The 25,101-nt window shown below is 34.1% G+C and overlaps 2 protein-coding genes across 2 annotated transcripts in view; one reads left to right on the top strand and one right to left on the bottom strand.

The window, feature by feature from the left end:
• Nucleotides 1-25,101, bottom strand: part of LOC142350648 (uncharacterized) — a 626,363-nt gene that overhangs the window by 541,416 nt on the left and 59,846 nt on the right. The window lies entirely within an intron of this gene.
• The window catches only part of LOC142341676 (splicing factor 3B subunit 2-like), a 542,910-nt gene that overhangs the window by 511,351 nt on the left and 6,458 nt on the right, over nt 1-25,101 (top strand). Inside the window, exons 2-7 of the mRNA XM_075392823.1 lie at nt 12,243-12,481; nt 12,848-13,534; nt 13,719-13,819; nt 13,892-14,030; nt 14,357-14,808; nt 15,626-15,719. Of these exons, the coding sequence (XP_075248938.1) occupies nt 12,308-12,481; nt 12,848-13,534; nt 13,719-13,819; nt 13,892-14,030; nt 14,357-14,808; nt 15,626-15,719 (1,647 nt within the window). The 5' untranslated portion in view covers nt 12,243-12,307. The remainder of the gene's footprint in view (nt 1-12,242; nt 12,482-12,847; nt 13,535-13,718; nt 13,820-13,891; nt 14,031-14,356; nt 14,809-15,625; nt 15,720-25,101) is intronic.

The raw sequence follows: 25,101 nt of genomic DNA on the forward strand, positions 1-25,101 counted from the left end.
GAAAATTGTTTTAAACGGAGTGAGTTTTTGTTAATGTGTTATAGCGTGTTGTTCTTGTTTTGATGATAAAGGCCTATTAATTGCAAAAAATTTGCGATACCACTTGCTGAAACTATTTGAATTACAGTACCGCTGATGCGTTCTTTGTTGTCAAAAAATCTTCAATTATTTAATCTGTCCTTTTGTTGGCGTTGTTTTTATAATGATTATCATTTGTGTGCCGTTATTTTGCCTTTTTTGTTGGTTACCCTTTTTGCACACCTTAAGTCTGCACAACTTTATGATGTTTTGAATTCTGCTCGAAAGTTTTTGAAATTATTTTATTTAAAAATAATTAAGGGAAGAATAATATTTTTCAACGGTAATTAAATGGTTGTAATGGATATTCACGTTTTACGCCGTGGTCGGGGAAGGACTTTTGTGTTAGTGTGTCTGAGGATTTGAAACCCTGTCAAGAAACAAAATTTTAATATTCTATCTTGAGAAAAAACAGGTCAGTTTGGCTCAGACCGTTACTGCTCAAGTACTGTCTAATGCTAGATTAGTTTCGCGATGTTCAAAAGCATATGACATAATCAATTTTTAAGTTTACAAAATTTCATGGGTTGTTTTGCATTCGGATTGTAACCCTTTGTGCGACCAATCCTTGTTTCATTTGCGTAATAATAGGATATAGAAATCACACAACAATGACTAAAGTTCGAAATTACTTTGTACGAAAAATGATGAAACCATAGCGTCAGTAAAATGATTAAAATGTACTGTATATTCTCGCGCGCATGTGAGCTTTGAAGGGCAATCAACTCAGCAATATGCAACGGTTTATTTCTCAATCTTGATAACATCGAGTTCTTGAAGATTTTTACAATTCAAAGAATTTGAATTGTATTATTGGGTCTTTTTTAAGACCCGAAGAGGAGTATTGGTTTTCTTAAGGTTTTTTTTTACCGGACTTACTATTCGTTCAGCCGCTGTTTTGACCTAAAGGCGAAAGTGATAATAGTTGCCGTGAGCTAATTTTTTCTGAGCAAGAGAAGTTTTTTGATCATGCGCTGCCTTTTAGTGAATGACTTTTTGAATTTGAAAAGTAGTTTTTGACTGACTGCACATATAGATAACCATTTTTAGCCGTTTTTTTTGTATAAGTGGCCCAGTTTTTTTGCCTGTAATTTTGTTTTTTGTAGAAATTATTTTTATTCGATGCTATATTGAAATGTAAACGTCGGAAATTGATATCAAAGTGTTTTTCAGAGCCTGAAATTGCGTTTCAAGTTTAAAATTGGCACATATTTCATGATTTTTTTAGTTAATTTTTGGCTTTTCTTCTATTAATTTCTTCATTTCCTAATCTTTCAGCCGTCTTTTTTGTCAAAAATTGGTTAATATGGCGACTTCCTTTCAATAATTCATATACTCAACGCCTCTTTCTACCTCGGTGGCCGTGCATCTCACAACAAAATCCGCTTAGGTGGGGTAGGGGCCCTGCCGATCTCTAAATAAAATACCTTATTCCGAATTTTGAAAAAATTGACGATTTCGAAAACTACCGAACCGATTTTCCAAATTTTTGCATGTGGCTCCCATGTGCTAAGGGAACAAAAACTCCCTTAGTGAACTTTTTCGCCCAATTTCTTCATGTACTTTTTGGGCAAAAGTGGTCAACTTTCGGTTTTTCGAAAAAAATGAATTTTTGTCAATTTTTGAAAAAGTGGCGATATGTGTCTGCCAACGGATAACCAACCACTATGTCTAGAATAATCAATGGCATAAAAAGTAAAAATTTTGAGAAAATTTGCATTTTTTTGAACATCAGCTCCTCAGGAATCATGGTTTTCAGCTTTTTCTCTGAAACCACGAATCTCTGTGCCTAGTTCATAAAAGCAAAGTTGTCTGGCATAAAAAATCATGGGGTGTTCAACAATTTCATGGGTTGTTTTGCATTGTTTTGGATTGTAACCTTTTGTGCGACCAATCCTTGTTTCATTTGCGTAATAGTGGGATATAGAAATCACACAACAATGACTAAAGTTCGAAATTACTTTGTACGAAAAATGATGAAACCATAGCGTCAGTAAAATGAATAAAATGTACTGTATATTCTCGCGCGCATGTGAGCTTTGAAGGGCAATCAACTCAGCACTATGCAACGGTTTATTTCTCAATCTTGATAACATCGAGTTCTCGAAGGTTTTTACAATTCAAAGAATTTGAATTGTTTTATTGGGTCTTTTTTTAAGACCCGAAGAGGAGTATTGGTTTTCTTAAGGTTTTTTTTACCGGACTTACTATTCGTTCAGCCGCTGTTTTGACCTAAAGGCAAAAGTGAGAATAGTTGCCGTGTGACCTAATTTTTTCTGAGCGAGAGAAGTTTTTTGATCATGCGCTGCCTTTTAGTGAATGGCTTTTTGAACTTGAAAAGTAGTTTTTGACTGAATGCACATATAGATAACCATTTTTTGCCGTTTTTTTTGTATAAGTGGCCCAGTTTTTTGCCTGTAATTTTGTTTTTTGAAGAAATCATTTTTATTCGACGCTATATTGAAATGTAAACGTCGGAAATTGATACCAAAGTGTTTTTCAGAGCCTGAAAATGCGTTTCAAGTTTAAAATTGGCACATATTTCTTGATTTTTTTAGTTAATTTTTGGCTTTTCTTCTATTAATTTCTTCATTTCCTAATCTTTCAGCCGTCTTTTTTGTCAAAAATTGGTCAATATGGCGACTTCCTTTCGATAATTCATATACTCAACGCCTCTTTCTACCTCGGTGGCCGTGCATCTCAACAAAATGCGCTTAGGTGGGGTAGGGGCCCTGCCGATCTCTAAATAAAATACCTTATTCAGAATTTTGAAAAAATTGACGATTTCGAAAACTACCGAACCGATTTTCCTAATTTTTGCATGTGGCTCCAATGTGCTAAGGGAACAAAAACTCCCTTAGTGAACTTTTTCGCCCAATTTCTCCTTCATGTAGTTTTTGGGCAAAAGTGGTCAAGTTTCAGTTTTTCGAAAATGAATTTTTGTCAATTTTTGAAAAAGTGGCGATACGTGTCTGCCAACGGATAACCAACCACTATGTCTAGAATAATCAATGGGATAAAAAGTAAAAATTTTGAGAAAATTTGCATTTTTTTGAACATCAGCTCCTCAGGAATCATGGTTTTCATCTTTTTCTCTGAAACCACGAATTTCTGTGCCTAGTTCATAAAAGCAAAGTTGTCTGGCATAAAAAATCATGGGGTGTTCAACAAGGACAGTTTTTTTTGAATATTTCTTGGTTTTGAGATATTCCGAAAAAAAAAACAATTTTTTTATGAAAAAAATGATTTTTTTCTAGTTTTTTAGATTATTTTTAAAACCAAAATGATTTGTCGTCATCTATGAGCTGTATTGAGGTCCTCAGTGAGTTTTGGCAAGGCTTTCCGATATAAAAAGTAAAATTATTGATTAATTTTCCAGAAAATTAAGCTCAAAATTGAAATTTTGTAGCTAAATTTTTGGTTTTTCAGAAAAAAGTCCAAACTTGAAAAATTTTGAAAAATTTCTTTTGGTCCTAAAAACAGTTTTGCTGTCTCTCGTTGTTCGAGAGGGACACCCTCAATTATTTTCTGCCAAAAAAACCGCAAAACAGTTTGCCCCAAAATTTTTGAAATATTTTGTTTTCACTTTCTTAATGCTTGATTTTCGAAAATACAAATTTTTTTTATTCGAAAATTGAATAGTTCTCTTTTAGGCCACTAAATAACTAGACAAAATTGTCACAGAAAAAAAGTTGAGTATATTTCTCTCGTCTGATGGCTTAAAATACAGAATTAAGGAAATATTGATCAAAATTGGACATTCTGTTTACAAAATTTGCATAGATTTAAAATATTTCGGGGCGTGTATGTGGGGCTTTCCCCACATCATGCCCAATCCAGGAATCCGCATCATACATCCAGCTCAAATTTATTCTCAATTTCCGCAGAAAGATTTTTCGAGAATAATATATACAAGATTGGGTAATGCCCTGACATTACATAAAAAAATTATTGAGACAGTGGCAGTGCCCGAAGGGCGCTGCTATCAAAGCTTCGCATGAAATGCAGATCTCTTCATGACCCGAACAAGACCTATAGACGTCGCTTGACCAGCAACCGACACTTTCCGGTAGGCGAAACACCTGACTTGATGTAATTTTGTCTTATAAAATTGTACATATGCTAATCCGAGTTTGGTCGTTTTTTTTTCAATTTTCAGTTTGTTGTCTGTATTTTGGTTTAATTACTAGAAATAGTTTTTTATGGAACATTGGGGACTTTAATTTTGTTTCAGTAAAAAATCAATTATTTTTTAGTGTTAAATTTTTGAAAAACAGTTTGAATTTTTTCAAAAAGGCAGTCTTAAAAATTTTTTGACCATTTTTTTTGCAAAATGTTCCATTTTTCGTATGCTTGAATTCTGCTTTTTGTTTTATGCTCTGTTCAGGAGGATGTATCGTTGTCCCGGATGACTCGTTGTCTTTATTTTGTCTGAAATGCTGAACAATGAAATATCTTCGTTTTTCTTGATTTTTTATTTGATTTTTAACTTTTAAAAACAAAGAACAAGTCTTTGTTACGGTGTTCCTTATATTTTGTTCATATTTTTCACATTCTAGTTTTTAGGGTTCTAGCTCTGTCATGGCCACTACATTTATATTGGTCTTATTTATTTTTCAGTTGTTAAAAAATTAAATGATTTCAGCTTTTTCTCAGGCTTTTGTCATTTCTTTGGTTTGCAATTGAATTCATGGTTTGCAATATAAGGAGTACTGAGTTTGCTAGAAAATGTTTTCTAAAATTTGCACTGATTATTGTTTATTGCATTTTTTATTTAGGCCTTGGTATTGTTTTTAAGCGGTTTTTTGCCTTTGAATATTCTGTTGCTTATGTCTTCTATGATTAATTCAATTTTTGATTTAGTATGAAATCATGTTGACTAGCATATATATAACAATGAAGAAGTAGGTGTTGTCTTTGTCCTAATTGCAGTGATTAGTAATCTAATTGTAGTGGTTTTCTGATTCCTAAATTTGAGAATTCTTTTTTTTTTTGAAAAATTTGACTTAGTTTCTAAGATTATCTGCCGTTTGCTTTCGCGATCTTTTTTGAGATTAGAATAAAGAATTAATTGAGACCAATTGATAGCCCTGTCAACGTTTTCAGCCTATTATAATTTTGACTATCCGAATTTCTTACTTATTTAACGTTACCAAAGATTTTCAATAAAATTTTGTTTCTTTGTGATAGTGGATTAAATTTCACCAATTTTAAGATCAGTCCTGGAGGCGTAATGAGTTACTGGTTTAATGCAAATGGTAATGACTTGAGCTGCGATTACGGTTTTTTGTAAAGTTTTGACGCTTCGAGTTGCTTCCGGAATTCTTCCGGTTATGTTTTTAAGATCTGTTGACACATTTTCATGATTTTTGAGTTCAAATTGGAGTAGGATTTTGGTCACGCTGAAACAGGAAGTGGAGCGAAAAAGCGAGTGGTTTTGCGGCGTGACATTTTTTCGCTCTAAATTTAAGGTAGTGTGAGAAAACGATGTTTGAACAAAAATTCGTTGTCCCGCTATTGGTTTTTTTGTTCACATGCGGCATTTTGACATTGATTTTCTGTTTTTTTTTTAAATTTTTTATCTGATTTTTTAGAAAGGTTTTTCTCAATGCTTTCTTAGTCCGTTCTAGGTCTAGATTTTTGTTTAGTCAATGAAAATTCTTTGAATTGCACGTCAGGACTTGTCCTGCTATGTTTTTTTAATTGTATCCCGAAATTTTCTCAAGTTGATGAAAGATCTCTTGATTTCTACCCAAAACGCCCCGCACTGCGGTTTATAGATTTGTGGGATAAAGTGGAGGTTGAGCGTGATAAAATTTGTCTTATTAATCACGTTGATTGGTTATAGGTATTGCAAATTTGATCAGTTTAACTAATGTTTGTTTTATTGAGATATTAAATTTTAAATAGCATCGAAGCTACATCAGAGGGAATTTATATAGCCCCTCTTTCGTGCCTACTAGTTTGTCAGAGTTTGCTTGCAAATAGCCTTATCAAACAAAGCGGAGAACCATTGCTGCCTCAAATTGAATCAGGCAAGAAGTGGATGGAATTCTAACCTCGGTGATTTTGGAAGAGTTAAGAAAAATCATAATTGATATCGGTTTTTCGCTTAGTGAATTATTATACAACATTAATTTTTGGAGAGATGCGATGTCGTATTCGGCATTTTTGGAGTGAATTTGATTGACTTTGTTTTTAGGGATGTTAAATCTTTTTGTTCTTAATAGCCAACGGAACCATCTGTGCTCACGATAGTCGTTGAAAGCAAAAATTAATTTCGAAGATAAAATCTACACTTAATGATCCGTTGGGATGCCATTATCCATGTTTTATCATTTACTTTCAGAATGAATGGTTTCAACAGTCTTGGTCTTGCTTACGGACTGTTAGTTTGTGGAGGTGGTATATATGGCTACATGCGAAGTGGTAGTGTTCCATCTATAGTTGCTGGAATGAGCTTCGGAGTACTCGCTATTGCGGGTGCCGCACAACTCCATCAGGACCCCAGAAATATTTGGATTCTTTTATCGTCCAGCGGAACCCTGTCTGTGATGATGGGAGCTCGTTACTTCTCAACAGGAAAATTTATGCCTTCAGGGTTTTTGTCTGTTGTTAGCATTTTGATGTCTTTGAAACTTTTGATGGCCAAATATACGTAATTAATAGGGGTATGTAAATTATATGTTCTCATATGTGCCTTGTCATATCACTAATATTTTGTACGGGAAGGTAGCTTCCATCTTTTCACATGCTCTATTTGTTGTCTGAAAGTTTCTTGCTAGACTAGATGTTTCTATTACTGGTAGCTAATTCATCAGGAATAAAATTTAAATTCATGAATTTTTGCAGTGATCGAGTAATTTCAAACATAATAACTTTTCCGCTAAGTTTTTAGTCGCTAATATTCGCTAAGTTTTTTCACTATTTTATGCCGTTTTTTTTTTTGAAAATAAACATTTTTAATTGCTCTTGTCTTTTTGCTTTGGTCCGTTATTGTCCATTCTTCTAGAAAATTCTAAGTGACTTCTTCTCAAGTCTTCTCAAGTGACTTTTTCACGCTTTCGTTCTTCATTTATGAGTGATCTCTATTGCTCTCTCTCCGAAGTAAAGCTTGTTGCTAATATAAAGTCGGTTACAGCATAGCAAGAACAAGGGCCTGGGAGACGAGTGGTCAGTGCATCTGTTTATGGATCGGGAGGTCAGTGGTTCGAATCCATGTGGGGTCAAATCCTTTTTTTACCCTCCTGTCGTTCGAGAGCAATTCTTCCGACATTAGCCGGTTTATGTTATATTTGTAGAAAATATATGTGTTCTAAAATGAAGAGTTGTTCCCGCATGTTTTTAAACAAAAACATAGCCGGTAGAATTCCGGAAGCGACGCGAAACGTCAGCTTCACAGAAAATCGTAATTGCAGCTGCTACAACAATCTTTTTTGTCTAACCAGCAACTCTTTACCTCACCTGGTTTCATTTTAAAAAAAGTTCTGAAATTTATGCCGCAGTCACCACGAGAAAAATGCATTAAGTTTCATTATGTTAAAACATTTGGTAATGTTGAAAAATGTCCAATATTCATAAAAAACTTAACAATTGGCATGAAATAACTCATAATGCTGGTCTTGAAAAGATAGAACTGCACAATCAACTATGCGACCTAAAAGCATAAGGCATATAAACATCTTAGAAACTTTACTAAATTTTTCAAACGAAAAAAGTCTAAAATTAAGGACTAAAAAACCACTACATTTAAATCGAATCACTGCAGTTAAGACAAAAATAGGACATTCTTCTTCCTTGTTGGAAATATGATACACAAACTGAATTCAAACTATATCAAATATAGAAGAACCAAAAGCTGTATTCAAACTATATTCAAAAATAGAAAAAGCAAAGGAATATTATTAAAATGCAAAAATCGTTTAAATAAAATACCGAGGCTCCCGAAAGCCGAAGAAATTAGTAATCTGTCAAAATTTTGCAATCCTACGAAATGACAAAAATACGAAGAAGCTAAAATCATTAAATAAAACAACTGAAAAAAAGCAAAACGAATAAATCTAGCTGAATGCTAGAATGATAGATGCTAGAATGTACAGAAATATAGACGCAAAGTAAGAAACAAAGACAACTACTACTTGACTCTTGGAAGTTAATAATGAAATTTAAAAGAAAACGAAGAAAAACAAAGACATTTCATAATTTAGCATTCTAGACTTAGAACAAACCAAGAGCCATCCTCTCGTACAGTTTTTTAAAAAAGTGGAACCAGAATTCAAAGATTGCCGAAAACGCCGAAAAATTGAATTTTTAATCAAAACAAAATTGAAGTCCCTGATGCGAAAAAAAAGACTGATGTTGCCTAAACTAATCCAAAATATAATAAAAAGACAAAAAAATTGGAAAGAAGTCCGGCAAAATCGGATTAGCATTCGCACAATTTTATAAAACAACATTACGTTGCTGCAGAAGGAGGCATTCAGTATATAAATTATCAATGGGACGTTGCCATATGAACTGTTTGTTGAAAAAAAGCCGGTTGAAAGATCCAAAAATGAAGAAATTAATGAAAAAATAGCCAAAAATTAGCAAAAGGATCAAGAACTATGTGCTGAATTTGAACGCAGTGTTAGGCTCTGCAAAACACTGTGTCTACATTTCCGATGGCTACATTTCAAAATGACGTCAAAGAAAATTATTTCCACAGAAAACCAAATTTTAAGCCAAAAATTGGGCCAATTAAGATGGAAAACGGTTAAAAGCCGTTATCGGTTGCAATTCTGTCAAAAACACTGTTCAAAGTCGAAAAGTCTTTCTTTGAACGCAAAGTATGATCAAAAAAGTTCTTTCGCTCAGAAAAACTAGTTCACACGGCAATTTTAATCACTTTCTTTCTTTTAGGCAAAAATGCCGTCTGAACGAATAGTACTTCCGGTAAGAAAAATTATGATGGTAATTTGAACATCGCGGTCTTCATACTACATGGTCGTGATGACAAATCACTATGAGTTTTTTTCAAAATCTGTCGCAGTGATTGTTGTATTTTCCATAGAAAAGTGACATTGAAATTTTAATATCAGGAGATTAGTTTTTTTTCTGCCATTCTGATTGGTTCTTTTTTTCATTGTTTGCGTTTTTTCACCTTATGTTCACTTTTGAAGACTGTCACGCAAATTTATTGTCAAAAATTTTATCAAAACTTCTGAAGTCATAAGGAAAAACTTTTGTTTCCTTTCTACTAAGGTAACCTCATAACAATGAGAGGTGATCCAGGCCTCAAAATGAATGGAAAAAACGTGATTCATCAAAAAAAATGTTACTTCTTGAAAAATTGAACATATGGTGTCAAGAGATTTAAGTGCCTGTCCATACTTAAAGAAGCGAATTCTTGTCTGAATTGCGAAAGATAAAAAAATAAAGGAAGTATCTTCCAATTGAAACTATTCAATGTCGAAACCGTTTGAAGTATTATTTCGAGTCTGTTTCGATAATTTTTCATGCGGATAAAATGAAAATTGAGTGGACAAAATCATTTAGCAATTATTATCGACCAGATCTTTTTCAAATTCCTTTTTTAAAGAACGCAATGCAGAAATGAAAAAATGCCAAAGGTCCTGTTTTTTACATCTGTCATGAGATAACTCCTACCTTCAAAAGAACTGCCAAATACTCGAGTCCTTTAGCTTCAGCCTGAGTAGACTTTCTAAGTAGGCCTAATTTCTTCTTTCAAAATCTTTCAAAAGACGTAAATATTACTTAATTGAATCGAAAATCTAAAATGTTTTTGCTACTTTTTTGATGAAATATTAAACTGCATCTTATACTAACTTAGTTTGAGGGATAGTTTGGCTCTTAAAGAGTGATTAGTGCGCTCAAAGCTTAAGATAGGTGGTTGTTAAATAAAAACTTTGCACTCATTCTGAAGGCTGGCATGTGCAAAAAAGTTTTTAAAATTGTTTTCTTTGCCAGAAATTTTCCAAAAATTTCAAATTCAACAATTTTTGATATTTCAAAAGTATGTTGGAAATATTCCCTAGGAACAGTAACCCGAAAGCAATTTGATTGGAAACGTTTCTATAAATAATGAGGTCGTATTTGAAATCCCAATAAAAATTTGTTGAAGATAAATACTCTTTCACAAACTTCGAAATGTGAAACAGATTTTGGTAATCAATTAGGCGTACAAGCATGTCATGAAAACAGATTTTGAAGAAACAATTGTTAAATGATCCTCTGCTCTTTTTTAAATTTTTTTCCTTAAATCCCTTTTTGTATCTTCCCCGAAAACGATATTGATGGGCATAATTTGGCGCAGCATAAAGAGTTGAGCTGGCAGAGTACAATTTCTCTATCCGAGACAGTTAAATGCAAATATAATAAAAACTTATTCAGTAGAAAATAAGTTCATTTCGTTGTACATTTTGCGCTCTAAGAAGGTCACAAAACTTCATCTTTTTAAATTTTTTATGAGGAGTCGAGTTGAATAGCTACTGAGCTTGTGTTTGGGGGAACTTATTTTTAGAAAATTCTCGACTGCAATTTTAAATAAGAATTGGAATTTTCTGAATGTAAAAGGTGTAATTTTCCAAGTATTCGAGATTGGAAGCGTCAAAAGGTCTGAATTGCGGAAAAGTTGAAATCTTTTCAATCTTCGAGTTATTTTTCGTGTTATGAAAAAATTTAACGAGTCTCCTCGACAACTGATTTAGTATCAGTATTTTTTTTTCTGACTGCAAATTTATGCAATATTTTGCAAGCAATAAATTTTGACAATTGTTGCAAACCTCCAAGTTTATTTGTGGTTAAATAATTTAGCACTACTTTAGTTCAGCCAGTTTTGGCGGATCGATGTCTTTTATGGAGTGATTACAAAAGTTGTATCATTCATAAGCTCTTGAAAAACAACTTTCGTAATCTCCGTAAAAGATATCGATCCGCCAAAATTGGCTTAACAAAAGTAGTGCTGGTATAAAATTACTTACCCACAAATAAACTTGGAGAGTTGATAAAATTTTGAAATATATTGCTTGCAAAATATTGCATGTTTTTGCAATTGCACAAAAAGTGTTAACATTCAGAACAGTGCTATAACAAATTACTTTCGGAAGTTTGTGCTATTTAATTTCCTTTCGGTTTTTAGTGCTATTAAATATTCCTTTAGGTAATTGTTATAGCACTAAAAATGGCCGCCATCTCGAGAATTTTAAGTGATTTGGATTTCGTGGTCAAATTTTGAGTCAATGCAAGTCTTAAAGAAGTTAAATAGTTATTCGCGAACGAAGTTTCAAGCAATCATTGTAATCGTTTGTTTTTTAATGCAAAATTGTCGCTTGGCATTTTTTGGGTAGAAAATTTTTTCGATTTCACTTCTTGAGGGACATTTTCACGCTTGACCCTCTAATTTTTTAGTGTTTTTGAATTGTGAGCATTCAGAATTTAAGTTTGTTGCTAAAAATAAAACCAGTTGTCAGTGATAACCTTACATAGTCGCAGCTGCCAATTCCTCACTGGTCAGACGTTTTTGCACCATAAAAGTTTCTCTAGCCTATGACCCCTACAAAATTGTCTGCCTCGCCAGTTGTTCGAGAGCAACTCGTCCGGGCCAGTCGTTTTATGTTTTTGTTACTTCGCAAAGTTCGTTCCCAGTTTCATTGGTTAGTTTAGGCAGATATCGAACTATTATGCATGGTTCTGGGGAACTTCTTACTGGCTGTGGGATTTTAATTTGAATAATACTTTGCTTTGTAGTCTTCGTTTTCTATGATCGTCGTAAGGATTCTATGTAGTGGATTCGAAGCATGTTTAGGTAAATTTTAATAGTAAACACATAGTCAGATGTTACCAAATTCACCGGAATTGTATTGGTTGTTTTTCATGTGAATCAGAATCAAAAATATGGCTGCAAATCAAACCAAGTGTATCATTTATCTCCTCGGTGATTTTTGTGAATCGTAATCATCAAATTGGGGTCCCAAATGGGGTCATCAAATTGTCTCAGCACATGACTGCATATGAAGTTTTCAAAATTTACTTACTCTATTATTATCACTACCGCTTTGATCTTTGTGACACCACCGCCGTTTCTTATGTTTTCGGATCATACTATAGCTCAGCTGCTTTTCTCAATCGCTCAATTTTGTTTACTAATTGTCCAGTTGCCTTTCAGAATTGAATGTGTTGATGTGGTTATTTGGTCGTAACTTGGCAACTGAATTTGAGAGCAGCTAAGATGACAGCTGAAACTACGTTGACTCAGAGCAATGGACAGAGTACACCTGTTACGAATGGAGTTGTAATCCAAAATGAATCATCCTCTCTTCCTGTCCCAAATGGGGTCATCAATGAGGATGAGCAAGAGGGGGCTGAGAGTGACAGTTCAGAAGCAACATCGCAGGATCCCAAGGCAAATACTGTCGTCTTTCGGTTTTTTATATAGGATGGCCATCAAAGCCGGGGAGTAGCGGGTGGTAGAGCGTTTTGTCTTGCTGTAGATTTAGTTTGGTAGTTGTTGATGGTAATGCCTTGTTAAAATGCTTTAACGTTTTCGGCAGAAAAATGGATACAGTGGTCTTGATTAAATGGAAAGAAGACATTATTTTGAATACATGAAGCGGTACTGTAAAAAAGATCAACTGTGGCTTAATTGTGAATGTTGAATAGCCGAGACTCCGGGGTATTTGGGCGCAGGGAACCAACTGAAACAAAAATATTTAATTGATTATAGATTGTTTTAAAGTTGTATATATATGAATGATGGTAATTGTTTCAGGTTTCACGCGGAAAAGCGAAAAAATTGAAAAAGAAAGAAGCAAAGAAACGTCGAAAGCAGGAAGCTGTTGAACATAGACTGGTAAATGCTGCAACTTCAGCTGCTGCTGCCAACAAAGGTCGAACTCTGGCGCCTCGATTTGAAGTCGAATACCAACCAGAACGTATCCAACTCAGCTTTGCAGATCCCAATTATGCCCATTTCATGAAAATTTTTGAAAAATACAAGTTGCAAGCTCCTCCTAAGAAGGAAGATAACAAAGAAGATGTAAACGAAAAGCTAAACGTTGAAAGCGAAGTTCTTTCGGCTGTATCTCAGATTACTTCTGCTCTAGAGACTCAAAAAATGCCGAAACTTGAAGATGATGATGGTGTGAAAGACGAAGAAACCGGCCAGCCTACATTATCTAAAAAGAAACTTAGGAAACTGAACAGATTGACCGTAGCTGAATTGAAACAGCTGGTGACTCGACCAGACGTAGTTGAAATGCACGACGTTACAGCGCGTGACCCAAAGCTACTTATTTGTCTCAAGTCAGCCAAGCATACTGTACCAGTGCCACGACACTGGAATGCTAAACGGAAATATTTAGCAGGCAAGCGAGGATTTCAGAAAGCGCCGTTTGACTTGCCAGAATTCATCAAGAGAACGGGCATTATGGAAATGCGCAGTGCATTGCAGGAAAAGGTGAATGATTTCATTATATCTCTATTTGATAAGAAATATCGGCATGTCAAATATTAGTGGATTGTTTTAATACGTCGACAATATTCTCTTTTAACAAACTAAAAATTTTCTATTCATGAATCGTATGTAAATTTTTTCGACATAAAATTATTCGTTTGTAAAATTATTATATAATTATTTTCAGGAAGATGCGCAATCAATGAAAACTAAAATGCGAGCCAAAGTTCGACCCAAGATGGGCAAAATTGACATAGATTACCAGAAACTTCACGACGCTTTTTTCAAGTAAGTGACCATCACGTGACTTCATTCTTGTTTGTAAACAGATTTTTATTTTTCAATTGCATTTTCTTTAAGATATCAAACGAAGCCGAAGCTTTCAGGTCACGGTGATCTTTATTATGAAGGGAAAGAGCAAGAGACTAGGATGAAGGAAAAGAAACCAGGTGATATCTCTGATGATCTCAGATCTGCTCTCGGAATGCCCGTCATTGAGGTAAGAGCATCTTTTTGGTGTGTTTGAGAGTGGAAGAATGGGTATTTGAGAGTATCCAACTTTTTGGACTCTCTGCTTATATGGTCAATATTAACTGATTATGGTTATAGCAATTGGTTAATAAACGCGTCATAAATAACAAGAAGCTTATTTGCATATTTGTTTGGTGTCGTAGTTTCCACAGACAATTATTTTTTAAACTCATTATCATGAAACAAAAATTGTTATCATGGAAGGGCGTTCCTCTTGCAATGCGCTGATTTTGAAGACCTCTCGTTTGCATTTTAGCTTAAGTCGAAATTGCTTATAAATTATGAACTTTTCAGGGCAAAAGTAAGTTTCCACCTCCTTGGCTGATTGCAATGCAGCGTTATGGTCCACCACCTTCATATCCCAACTTACGAATTCCTGGTCTAAACGCACCCATACCAGAAGGCTGTAGTTTTGGGTACCATGCTGGTGGATGGGGTAAGCCTCCGGTTGACTCTCAAGGTCGTCCGTTGTACGGCGATGTGTTCGGACAGGACAGTCAAACGGCTTTTGGTTCTGATATGGATGCAGATATTGATAAGAGACACTGGGGAGAGATGGAATCGGAGAGCGAGGAGGAAGAGGATGACGAATCGGAGGAAGAACAAGAAGCTCCTGATGCCTCTGGTTTGATCACGCCCGGTACGGAGGGTCTCGTTACGCCAAGTGGGTTGACCTCTCTACCGGCCGGACTGGAGACTCCGGAGGGAATAGAGCTGAGGAAGAAAAGGATGGACGACGAGGCCGGGTAAGTCTTTGAACGTATGCACAATTGAACGTATGAAAATTAACTATATTAAATCTGGGCCTGTTCTTGAAATATCTGTGTAGTTTGGGTGATAAATGGGCTTGTACTACGATCTCTTTTGGCTAAAACCAGCATTCAGTGCCGGAGCTCGAAATTGAAAATAAATGCCATATAATATGACACAATTTGAGTCCTGCCAATTTTGACCTGAATGTCACTTGAGTATTATAATTAATAGCCGCCCTCATCTTCTCAGCCGGCTATTATTGCGCTCGTATTTTTTTTACTTCGTCAAACTTTTTTCCGCTTTACCATTTTGCCGCTTTTTCGACATTTTGCGTGAAATCTTTTTGACTTCTCTAGGCTAGTTTCTCTCTTCTCTCATTCTGCTTAAAGTGATTTTGAACATCAGTTGCTCAGCAAAGCAATTCAAAATGAACAGAGTCAGTATAAAAAATCAAAGTCAGAAGTAGAAACGGGATAAACCCATAAAGCCCTATTTTAGATGCCCGCTATTTGAACGTCGTTCCTATAAGTCTTAGTTACCACCTCTAATGCTTATTGGTGTTGATAGTAGCCCCTGTAGCCTCTCTCTAAGAAACAGAAGTATGTTCAACTACGAAATGCCATCAAAATAAATCGGACTTAAAAAATATTTTTGTACAAAAATCTTTTTTTTCAATATATTCTATTCGTTCAATCCCAATCATGCTTATTGGAATCAACGGCGGCTATTTTCCGGCAATCTGCCGGGTATGTTTCTTTTATCTTTTCAAACAGCTTATTTTTTCTGAACAGCTTATTTTTTTAATTCCAGGAGTGAAACACCTCAGTTGTACACGGTTCTCCAAGAGAAGAAAGCTGCAGGTGTTGCTGCCTCCTTCATGGGATCTGCCCACGTTTACGACATGGTTAGTTCTCTATCCATTGGTTTATTTTAACCATTAGTTGCTTCAATTATTTTAATTTTGTCCGTCGAATTTGGAAACTTTTAACGCATCATAATAAAATAAGAGCCGTATTGTATTGAGATTACAACTTGCACAGTAGAGATTCGTAAAACAATAGTAATCTAAAATAACTCGCAGAATTGAGCAAACGAACCGATGTAAATTAACTCAACCGCCCAAATTATCTGTCTAAAATGAGGACTGTTCCCCCAGCACAACGGTTTGATTTAAATGTTTTTATAAGAAAAAAAACATGCATATGTGAAAACGAAACATTAAGGAACCAACTTTCAAAAATATTTTCTCATATAAAGCAAAGACCAAAAACCTAATTAAAGAAATATCCCGAAAATTTCTATTAACCTGAAGACCTCATTTTTTTAATACAAAAATGATATTGTTAGATACAAACGGTGCTCAGAAAAGCTATCCACCAACTGTAGAAAAAGGGAAAGTTTTTTAGAATCAGAAACCTTTAAGTCCGCTTGCTTACGAAACAAGTCCGCTTCTCTTACCAATTTTGACAACAACTCTATTTTTGCAACGGGTTTCAACGACCTTTAAGCGGCATGAAGTTTCTCTTTACTTTAACTTTTTCTCCTTGGGTTTATAAATTGCTGCGAAATTGATAGCTGAGCGAGTTATCATTAACCTTCTGGTTTTTCACAATTCAAATATAAATAGCCTTGGAGTGTTGTGAATAGCCTTACGTGCTTGCAATGATTTTTGAAGACAAATCAGAGTAATTGAGAGCGCCGAAGAAATTAAGTGAAATGGCCAGTAATTCTCACGTGTAAAAAATTTCACATCGCTGTTGAAGTCAGAAAATCAAATCAGAAAATATATTCTTTTATTCAGTGATTTTGTCTCACATGGGAGCTTCAGATTTTTTATCAGAAGCTTGCTTTTCTACATATATCTCATTAAAGACTAATTAGAAGAAAACGCTCTTTTTGATCTTATTGAGAGACTAAATAATTTTGTTGATCCTGGGAAAGGAAATAATTAAAACTGATGAAATAGTGGAAGAAACAAGACAACAATGAACAACTTTTTGTCAAGGAGACAAAAAAAGACGTTTTTTTAACCAACTTTGACACCCGTTTTAAGATGCTACAATATTTTGTGATGTTTAAAATGTGTAATGCAGTTTGAGTAAAGTCGATTTGTAGGTAACTATTAGACTTGAAAAAATAGTAAAATTAATTCTAAAACATTCAATTCAAAACATTCAAAAAATCATTTTCAGTCTAAAATTCATTTTACTTAGGAAACTTAGTCAATGGTTTTGGATAGATTCACTAGCTGAGTTGAGATATGGGCCTTCTCTTGGTTTTTGCGTCTCGAAGAGGAGAAATGGTGAGGTGTTTTAAGAGCCGCAAGTCTCTAGCTGAGGCTTTTACCTTCACATGTCCTTTCAATTCGTCAAGATCTCTCTAACATCATGCGATGTCACGATCATTTCAAATCTGCATTCATCTTTCTTGCGGATGTGACTGATTTGCTTGCGTGACGGCATTTTTTAGATCGTAGTGCAGCGAATTGTTTTTGGTTCATTCGCGTGATTTAGTTTTTGCACACACTTTGACCTTACTCTAAAAATGACTTTCTTATTTTCAAAATGATTTTTCGAACTTTAACTTAGGAAGGTACGCTCAATTGCTTATGTGTCAGTTTAATTCATCCTTATTTCAAAGCAGCTTACAGATGAAGCAATGACGTTTATATGTTCTTAATATTATTATAGCATCTCTGCAATTAATAAAGAGTTGAATTTGTTTTTTTCTGTCTTTCATGTTTCCGATACGGCTGATCTACAAAGCAACCGCGGATTTGTTCAGTCGATTTCTGTATGGGTGATTTCTCATTTTTTCTCATTGTGCAAAGTCAGATGCTGCACGTGAAAACACGTTATTAGTTTAATTTATTTTAAAAAAGTCAAAAGCAGAGAGAAAGAGAGGGGGATAGGGAGAGGGAGAGAGTAGTTTTTATAGATTGGAATTCATGAAATATTCCTGAAATTTTTTCTGAGCTAGCGAATTTTTTTTATCACCTGCGGCATTTTCAAAGCCGCTTTTCAACTTTTTGTGATGTTTAGAATGTGTAATGCAGTTTGAGTAATGTCGATTTGTAGGTAGCTATTAGACTTGAAAAAATAGTAAAAAAAATCTAAAACATTCGATTCAAAACATTCGAAAAATCATTTTCAGTCTAAAATTCATTTTACTTAGGAAACTTAGTCAATGGTTTTGGATAGATTCACTAGCTGAGTTGAGATATGGGCCATCTCTTGGTTTTTGCGTCTCGAAGAGGAGAAATGGTGAGGTGTTTTAAGAGCCGCAAGTCTGTAGCTGAGGCTTTTGACTTCACATGTCCTTTCAATTCGTCAAGATCTGTCTTAAGTCATGTGATGTCACGATCATTTCAAATCTGCATTCATCTTTCATTCTTGCAGATGTGACCGATTTGCTTGCGTGACGGCATTTTTTTTAGATGGTAGTGCAGCGATTTTATTTTTTTTTGTTCATTCACCTTACTCTCAAAAATGACTTTCTTATTTTCAAAATGATTTTTCAAACTTTAACTCACGAAGGTACGCTCAATTGCTTATGTGTCAGTTTAATTAATCCTTATTTCAATGCAGCTTACAGATGAAGCAATGACGTTTATATGTTCTTAATATTATTATAGCATCTCTGCTATTAATAAAAGAGATAATTTTTTTTCTGTCTTTCATGTTTTTGATACGGCCGATCTACAAAGCAACCTCGGATTTGTTCAGTCGATTCTTGTATCGATGATTTCTGTTTTTTCTCATTGTGCAAAGTCAAATGCTGCACGTGAAAGCAAGTTATTAGTTCAATTTATAGAAAAAAATTCAAAGGCAGAGAGAAAGAGAGAGAGAGAGAGGGGGGATAGGGAGGTAGGGAGGGAAGGAGAGAGAGAGAGAGAGAGAGAGAGAGAGAGAGAGCGCAGTTATTACTGATTGGTGTTCATGAAATATTCCCAGAGAGCGAGAAAAGTTGGTGTCAAAAGAATTTTTTGAGCTAGCGAATTTTTTTAATCACCTGTGGCATTTTCAAAATCGGTTTTCAATTTCAACTCTATAATTTTTTTACCCCAAAGGGTTTTCGCACAAACTAAATTTTTTATATAGTCATAACATTTTAAGTCATTATTAATATTGAAGATGAATTTTGCATTTTTTTGCAATTTTTCCTGGAGTTTTTTTGGTATTATTTTTGAATTTCCTGTAGTGTGTAGAGAGTTTCTTTGTGGCACTCGATCTTTTTATAGTCCTGGAGACTATCAAATAACTTATTACTATTTTTTATTTCTTTGTCCATTTATAATCTTGTTTTGTCGATTTATGTTGCTCACTCGCAATTTTTGCTGATTGACTTTTTGGGACATTTTCTGGACCTTTTGGGCAATTCTTGTTTATTTGTAGAACTATTCTATGAGATATTTAATTAAATGGATGCATTTGAATTTTTGTTAGGCCAGTATGGAAGAAAATAAGTGCACTATTTTTGTGTTCGTTTTAACTGACGTTTGTTTCTTGACTTTATGGGTATTAATTGTTGTTTACTGCGTCTTGGAGCTAGTCGGTGTTCACTAATTGAAAATAAAAGGCATTAAAATCGATTGAGAACGCGTTTCGGATGTTAAAATAAATTTTATCCCAAATTAGAATCGGATTTCGAATATTTCTGTTTTTTCCCTCTTTTTGGAATGGAGTAATTTAACTGTTGCACTAGTTGATTGAAATGGTTTGTTGGTTAGGTTTCAAGTGAGTTTTACTTCAAATGGATTCCTGAGTCTTTCGGCTATATTATTTTGCTTTGTCATCAAGGTTCTAACTAAGACCATATGACGTCATACTCACTTCAAATCGGTTATTTATTCATTCTACCATTTTGGCTGAATTACATGCTACACTTCATTTTTTCAATTTTTAGAGCGAGTGTTGTTCATTTGGTTGATTAAGTTTTCGGTGAATTGTGACTTCACTCTCAAAAATTACTTTTTGTTGTCTTTAATTGAAGGAGATAAGGTGAGCTGAGTACATGCTACTATAAAAATGAAGATTATTAGATAGAGTGCAGCTAATGCAAACAACACAAGTTGTACCATTTTTCTAACAATGTAACATCAGCATTAACTGAAAACATAAAAATTCCTCTTCGTGTTTTTCATTGTATGTTTGCGACTGTGGGTCTAAACAGTAAGCGCAGCTGTTTTCTGGCAATCTGAAAGCTATATTATGAACGCCAGCACAAATATGCGAAAATTTCAAAAATCTGTTGCATGATAACAAGTGAAATTACAACCAAAATTTTTGTCCAACAAAAAGAATCTGACTTGAATCAAATCCAGCACAACCGAAGTAAATTAAAGTAACCCACGCAAGTTGACAATCAGATAAAATGTTATCCAACCGATCAGTTTTATCAGCAAATGGTTTTGAAAATAAAGATTGAGGCAGCTGAAAAGTACTGAAAAACCAGAAACAGACAAGAAAAGCAGGAAACAATCTCATGTTAGCAAGCATGGCTGCCCAGAAATAGCACCCCAGATATACGGAATAAAATTTGTTATCTAATGCTTTTCGAGTTATCTAATTTTCATTGATTTCACAAAATTAGCCACATCCTTGGAGCTAAAAATGAATTCAAATATGCACCAGTACACAAGTATCACCTCTTTACAAGGAGGTGATACTTGTGTACTGTTGCATATTTCATTTCGTTTTTAGCGTCAAGTATGTGGCTCAATTTGTTATTGACTTTGACGCCCTTCATTTTTAAAAAGAAGACTTTGCGTGTAAGCCTCTTTGTTCTTGCTACTCTTTGTGAGTCGCGTTACTGAACGATCATTTGTGCTTTTCCAGTGCGTGATGCAAAGTTTGACACTTAAGTTTTGAGTATGCAGCTAATGGTTTCAATGACTGTGGTCTCCTAGAAGAGGCTGCTCATTTTGATGATAGTCGTAATTTTCATAAAAGCTAGTTAATTTGTGGTAAGAGTTGTTGATAAAGCTATTTTGTAAATTTTTGAGGATGTTTATTAATAGCCGCACAGCGATAGCTACAATGCTTTTTTACAATTCACAGAATTTTTACAATTCAAAGAATTTGAATTGTATTGGGGCGCTGTCTTTTTTTTAAAGATCTGTTCACACATTTTCATGATTTTTGAAGTCAAATTTGGAGTAGTGATTTTGGTCACGCCGAAACAGGAAGTGGAGCGAAAAAGCAAGTGGTTTTGCGGCGTGAATTTTTTTCGCTCTAAATTTAAAGTTAAGTGAGAAAACGATGTTTGAACAAAAATTCGCTTTCCCACTAGTGGTTTTTTCGTTCACATGCGGCAATTTCACTTTGACTTTTTTACTGTTTTCGATTTTTTTGGATCGGATTTTTTTGTAAAGGTTTTTCCAAATTCTTTCATAGTTCGTTCTAGACCTAGTTTTTTGTTTGAACCAAATTTCCATTTCTCGCTAAAGGTTTTTTGTTTTCATGCGGCATTTTTACATTGATTTTCTGTTTTTTTATTTTTTTTGATCTGATTTTTTTGAAATGGTTTTACCAATTCACTTATAGTCCGTTCTGGGTGTCATTATTTGCTCTTAGTGGAGCGAGTTTTTTAAAATTCAAAGAATTTGAATTGTATTGGGGCGCTGTCTTTTTTTTAAGATCTGTTCACACATTTCATGATTTTTGAAGTCAAAATTGAAGTAGTGATTTTGGTCACGCCGAAACAGGAAGTTGAGCGAAAAAGCAAGTGGTTTTGCGGCGTGAATTTTTTTTTGCTCTAAATTTAAAGTTAATTGAGAAAACGATGCTTGAACAAAAATTCGCTTTCCCACTAGTGGTTTTTTTCACATGCGGCAATTTCACTTTGACTTTTTTACTGTTTTCGATTTTTTAGATAGGATTTTTTGTAAATGTTTTTCCAAATTCATTCATAGTTCGTTCTAGACCTAGTTTTTTGTTTGAACCAAATTTCCATTTCTCGCTAAAGGTTTTTTGTTTTCATGCGGCATTTTTACATTGATTTTCTGTTTTTTTATTTTTTTGATCTGATTTTTTTGAAATGGTTTTCCCAACTCACTTATAGTCCGTTCTGGGTGTCATTATTTGCTCTTAGTGGAGCGAGTTTTTTACAATTCAAAGAATTTGAATTGTATTGGGGCGCTGTCTTTTTTTTAAGATCTGTTCACACATTTTCATGGTTTTTGAAGTCAAAATTGGAGTAGTGATTTTGGTCACGCCGAAACAGGAAGTGGAGCGAAAAAGCAAGTGGTTTTGCGGCGTGAATTTTTTTTGCTCTAAATTTAAAGTTAATTGAGAAAACGATGTTTGAACAAAAATTCGCTTTCCCACTAGTGGTTTTTTTCACATGCGGCAATTTCACTTTGACTTTTTTACTGTTTTCGATTTTTTAGATAGGATTTTTTGTAAATGTTTTTCCAAATTCATTCATAGTTCGTTCTAGACCTAGTTTTTTGTTTGAACCAAATTTCCATTTCTCGCTAAAGGTTTTTTGTTTTCATGCGGCATTTTTACATTGATTTTCTGTTTTTCTTTTTATTTTTTTGATCTGATTTTTTTGAAATGGTTTTACCAATTCACTTATAGTCCGTTCTGGGTGTCCTTATTTGCTCTTAGTGGAGCGAGTTTTTTTAAAATTCAAAGAATTTGAATTGTATTGGGGCGCTGTCTTTTTTTTAAGATCTGGTCACACATTTCATGATTTTTGAAGTCAAAATTGAAGTAGTGATTTTGGTCACGCCGAAACAGGAAGTTGAGCGAAAAAGCAAGTGGTTTTGCGGCGTGAATTTTTTTTGCTCTAAATTTAAAGTTAATTGAGAAAACGATGCTTGAACAAAAATTCGCTTTCCCACTAGTGGTTTTTTTCACATGCGGCAATTTCACTTTGACTTTTTTTACTGTTTTCGATTTTTTAGATAGGATTTTTTGTAAATGTTTTTCCAAATTCATTCATAGTTCGTTCTAGACCTAGTTTTTTGTTTGAACCAAATTTCCATTTCTCGCTAAAGGTTTTTTGTTTTCATGCGGCATTTTTACATTGATTTTCTGTTTTTTTTATTTTGATCTGATTTTTTTGAAATGGTTTTCCCAACTCACTTATAGTCCGTTCTGGGTGTCCTTATTTGCTCTTAGTGGAGCGAGTTTTTTAAAATTCAAAGAATTTGAATTGTATTGGGGCGCTGTCTTTTTTTTAAGATCTGGTCACACATTTCATGATTTTTGAAGTCAAAATTGAAGTAGTGATTTTGGTCACGCCGAAACAGGAAGTTGAGCGAAAAAGCAAGTGGTTTTGCGGCGTGAATTTTTTTTGCTCTAAATTTAAAGTTAATTGAGAAAACGATGCTTGAACAAAAATTCGCTTTCCCACTAGTGGTTTTTTTCACATGCGGCAATTTCACTTTGACTTTTTTTACTGTTTTCGATTTTTTAGATAGGATTTTTTGTAAATGTTTTTCCAAATTCATTCATAGTTCGTTCTAGACCTAGTTTTTTGTTTGAACCAAATTTCCATTTCTCGCTAAAGGTTTTTTGTTTTCATGCGGCATTTTTACATTGATTTTCTGTTTTTTTTATTTTGATCTGATTTTTTTGAAATGGTTTTCCCAACTCACTTATAGTCCGTTCTGGGTGTCATTATTTGCTCTTAGTGGAGCGAGTTTTTTACAATTCAAAGAATTTGAATTGTATTGGGGCGCTGTCTTTTTTTTAAGATCTGTTCACACATTTTCATGATTTTTGAAGTCAAAATTGGAGTAGTGATTTTGGTCACGCCGAAACAGGAAGTGGAGCGAAAAAGCAAGTGGTTTTGCGGCGTGAATTTTTTTTGCTCTAAATTTAAAGTTAATTGAGAAAACGATGCTTGAACAAAAATTCGCTTTCCCACTAGTGGTTTTTTTCACATGCGGCAATTTCACTTTGACTTTTTTACTGTTTTCGATTTTTTAGATTGGATTTTTTGTAAATGTTTTTCCAAATTCATTCATAGTTCGTTCTAGACCTAGTTTTTTGTTTGAACCAAATTTCCATTTCTCGCTAAAGGTTTTTTGTTTTCATGCGGCATTTTTACATTGATTTTCTGTTTTTCTTTTTATTTTTTTGATCTGATTTTTTTGAAATGGTTTTACCAATTCACTTATAGTCCGTTCTGGGTGTCCTTATTTGCTCTTAGTGGAGCGAGTTTTTTTAAAATTCAAAGAATTTGAATTGTATTGGGGCGCTGTCTTTTTTTTAAGATCTGGTCACACATTTCATGATTTTTGAAGTCAAAATTGAAGTAGTGATTTTGGTCACGCCGAAACAGGAAGTTGAGCGAAAAAGCAAGTGGTTTTGCGGCGTGAATTTTTTTTGCTCTAAATTTAAAGTTAATTGAGAAAACGATGCTTGAACAAAAATTCGCTTTCCCACTAGTGGTTTTTTTCACATGCGGCAATTTCACTTTGACTTTTTTTACTGTTTTCGATTTTTTAGATAGGATTTTTTGTAAATGTTTTTCCAAATTCATTCATAGTTCGTTCTAGACCTAGTTTTTTGTTTGAACCAAATTTCCATTTCTCGCTAAAGGTTTTTTGTTTTCATGCGGCATTTTTACATTGATTTTCTGTTTTTTTTATTTTGATCTGATTTTTTTGAAATGGTTTTCCCAACTCACTTATAGTCCGTTCTGGGTGTCCTTATTTGCTCTTAGTGGAGCGAGTTTTTTAAAATTCAAAGAATTTGAATTGTATTGGGGCGCTGTCTTTTTTTTAAGATCTGGTCACACATTTCATGATTTTTGAAGTCAAAATTGAAGTAGTGATTTTGGTCACGCCGAAACAGGAAGTTGAGCGAAAAAGCAAGTGGTTTTGCGGCGTGAATTTTTTTTGCTCTAAATTTAAAGTTAATTGAGAAAACGATGCTTGAACAAAAATTCGCTTTCCCACTAGTGGTTTTTTTCACATGCGGCAATTTCACTTTGACTTTTTTTACTGTTTTCGATTTTTTAGATAGGATTTTTTGTAAATGTTTTTCCAAATTCATTCATAGTTCGTTCTAGACCTAGTTTTTTGTTTGAACCAAATTTCCATTTCTCGCTAAAGGTTTTTTGTTTTCATGCGGCATTTTTACATTGATTTTCTGTTTTTTTTATTTTGATCTGATTTTTTTGAAATGGTTTTCCCAACTCACTTATAGTCCGTTCTGGGTGTCATTATTTGCTCTTAGTGGAGCGAGTTTTTTACAATTCAAAGAATTTGAATTGTATTGGGGCGCTGTCTTTTTTTTAAGATCTGTTCACACATTTTCATGATTTTT

The sequence above is a fragment of the Convolutriloba macropyga genome, chromosome 1, assembly GCF_964194025.1.
Source record: "Convolutriloba macropyga chromosome 1, txConMacr16.3, whole genome shotgun sequence".
Classification (NCBI taxonomy): Eukaryota; Metazoa; Xenacoelomorpha; order Acoela; family Convolutidae; genus Convolutriloba; species Convolutriloba macropyga.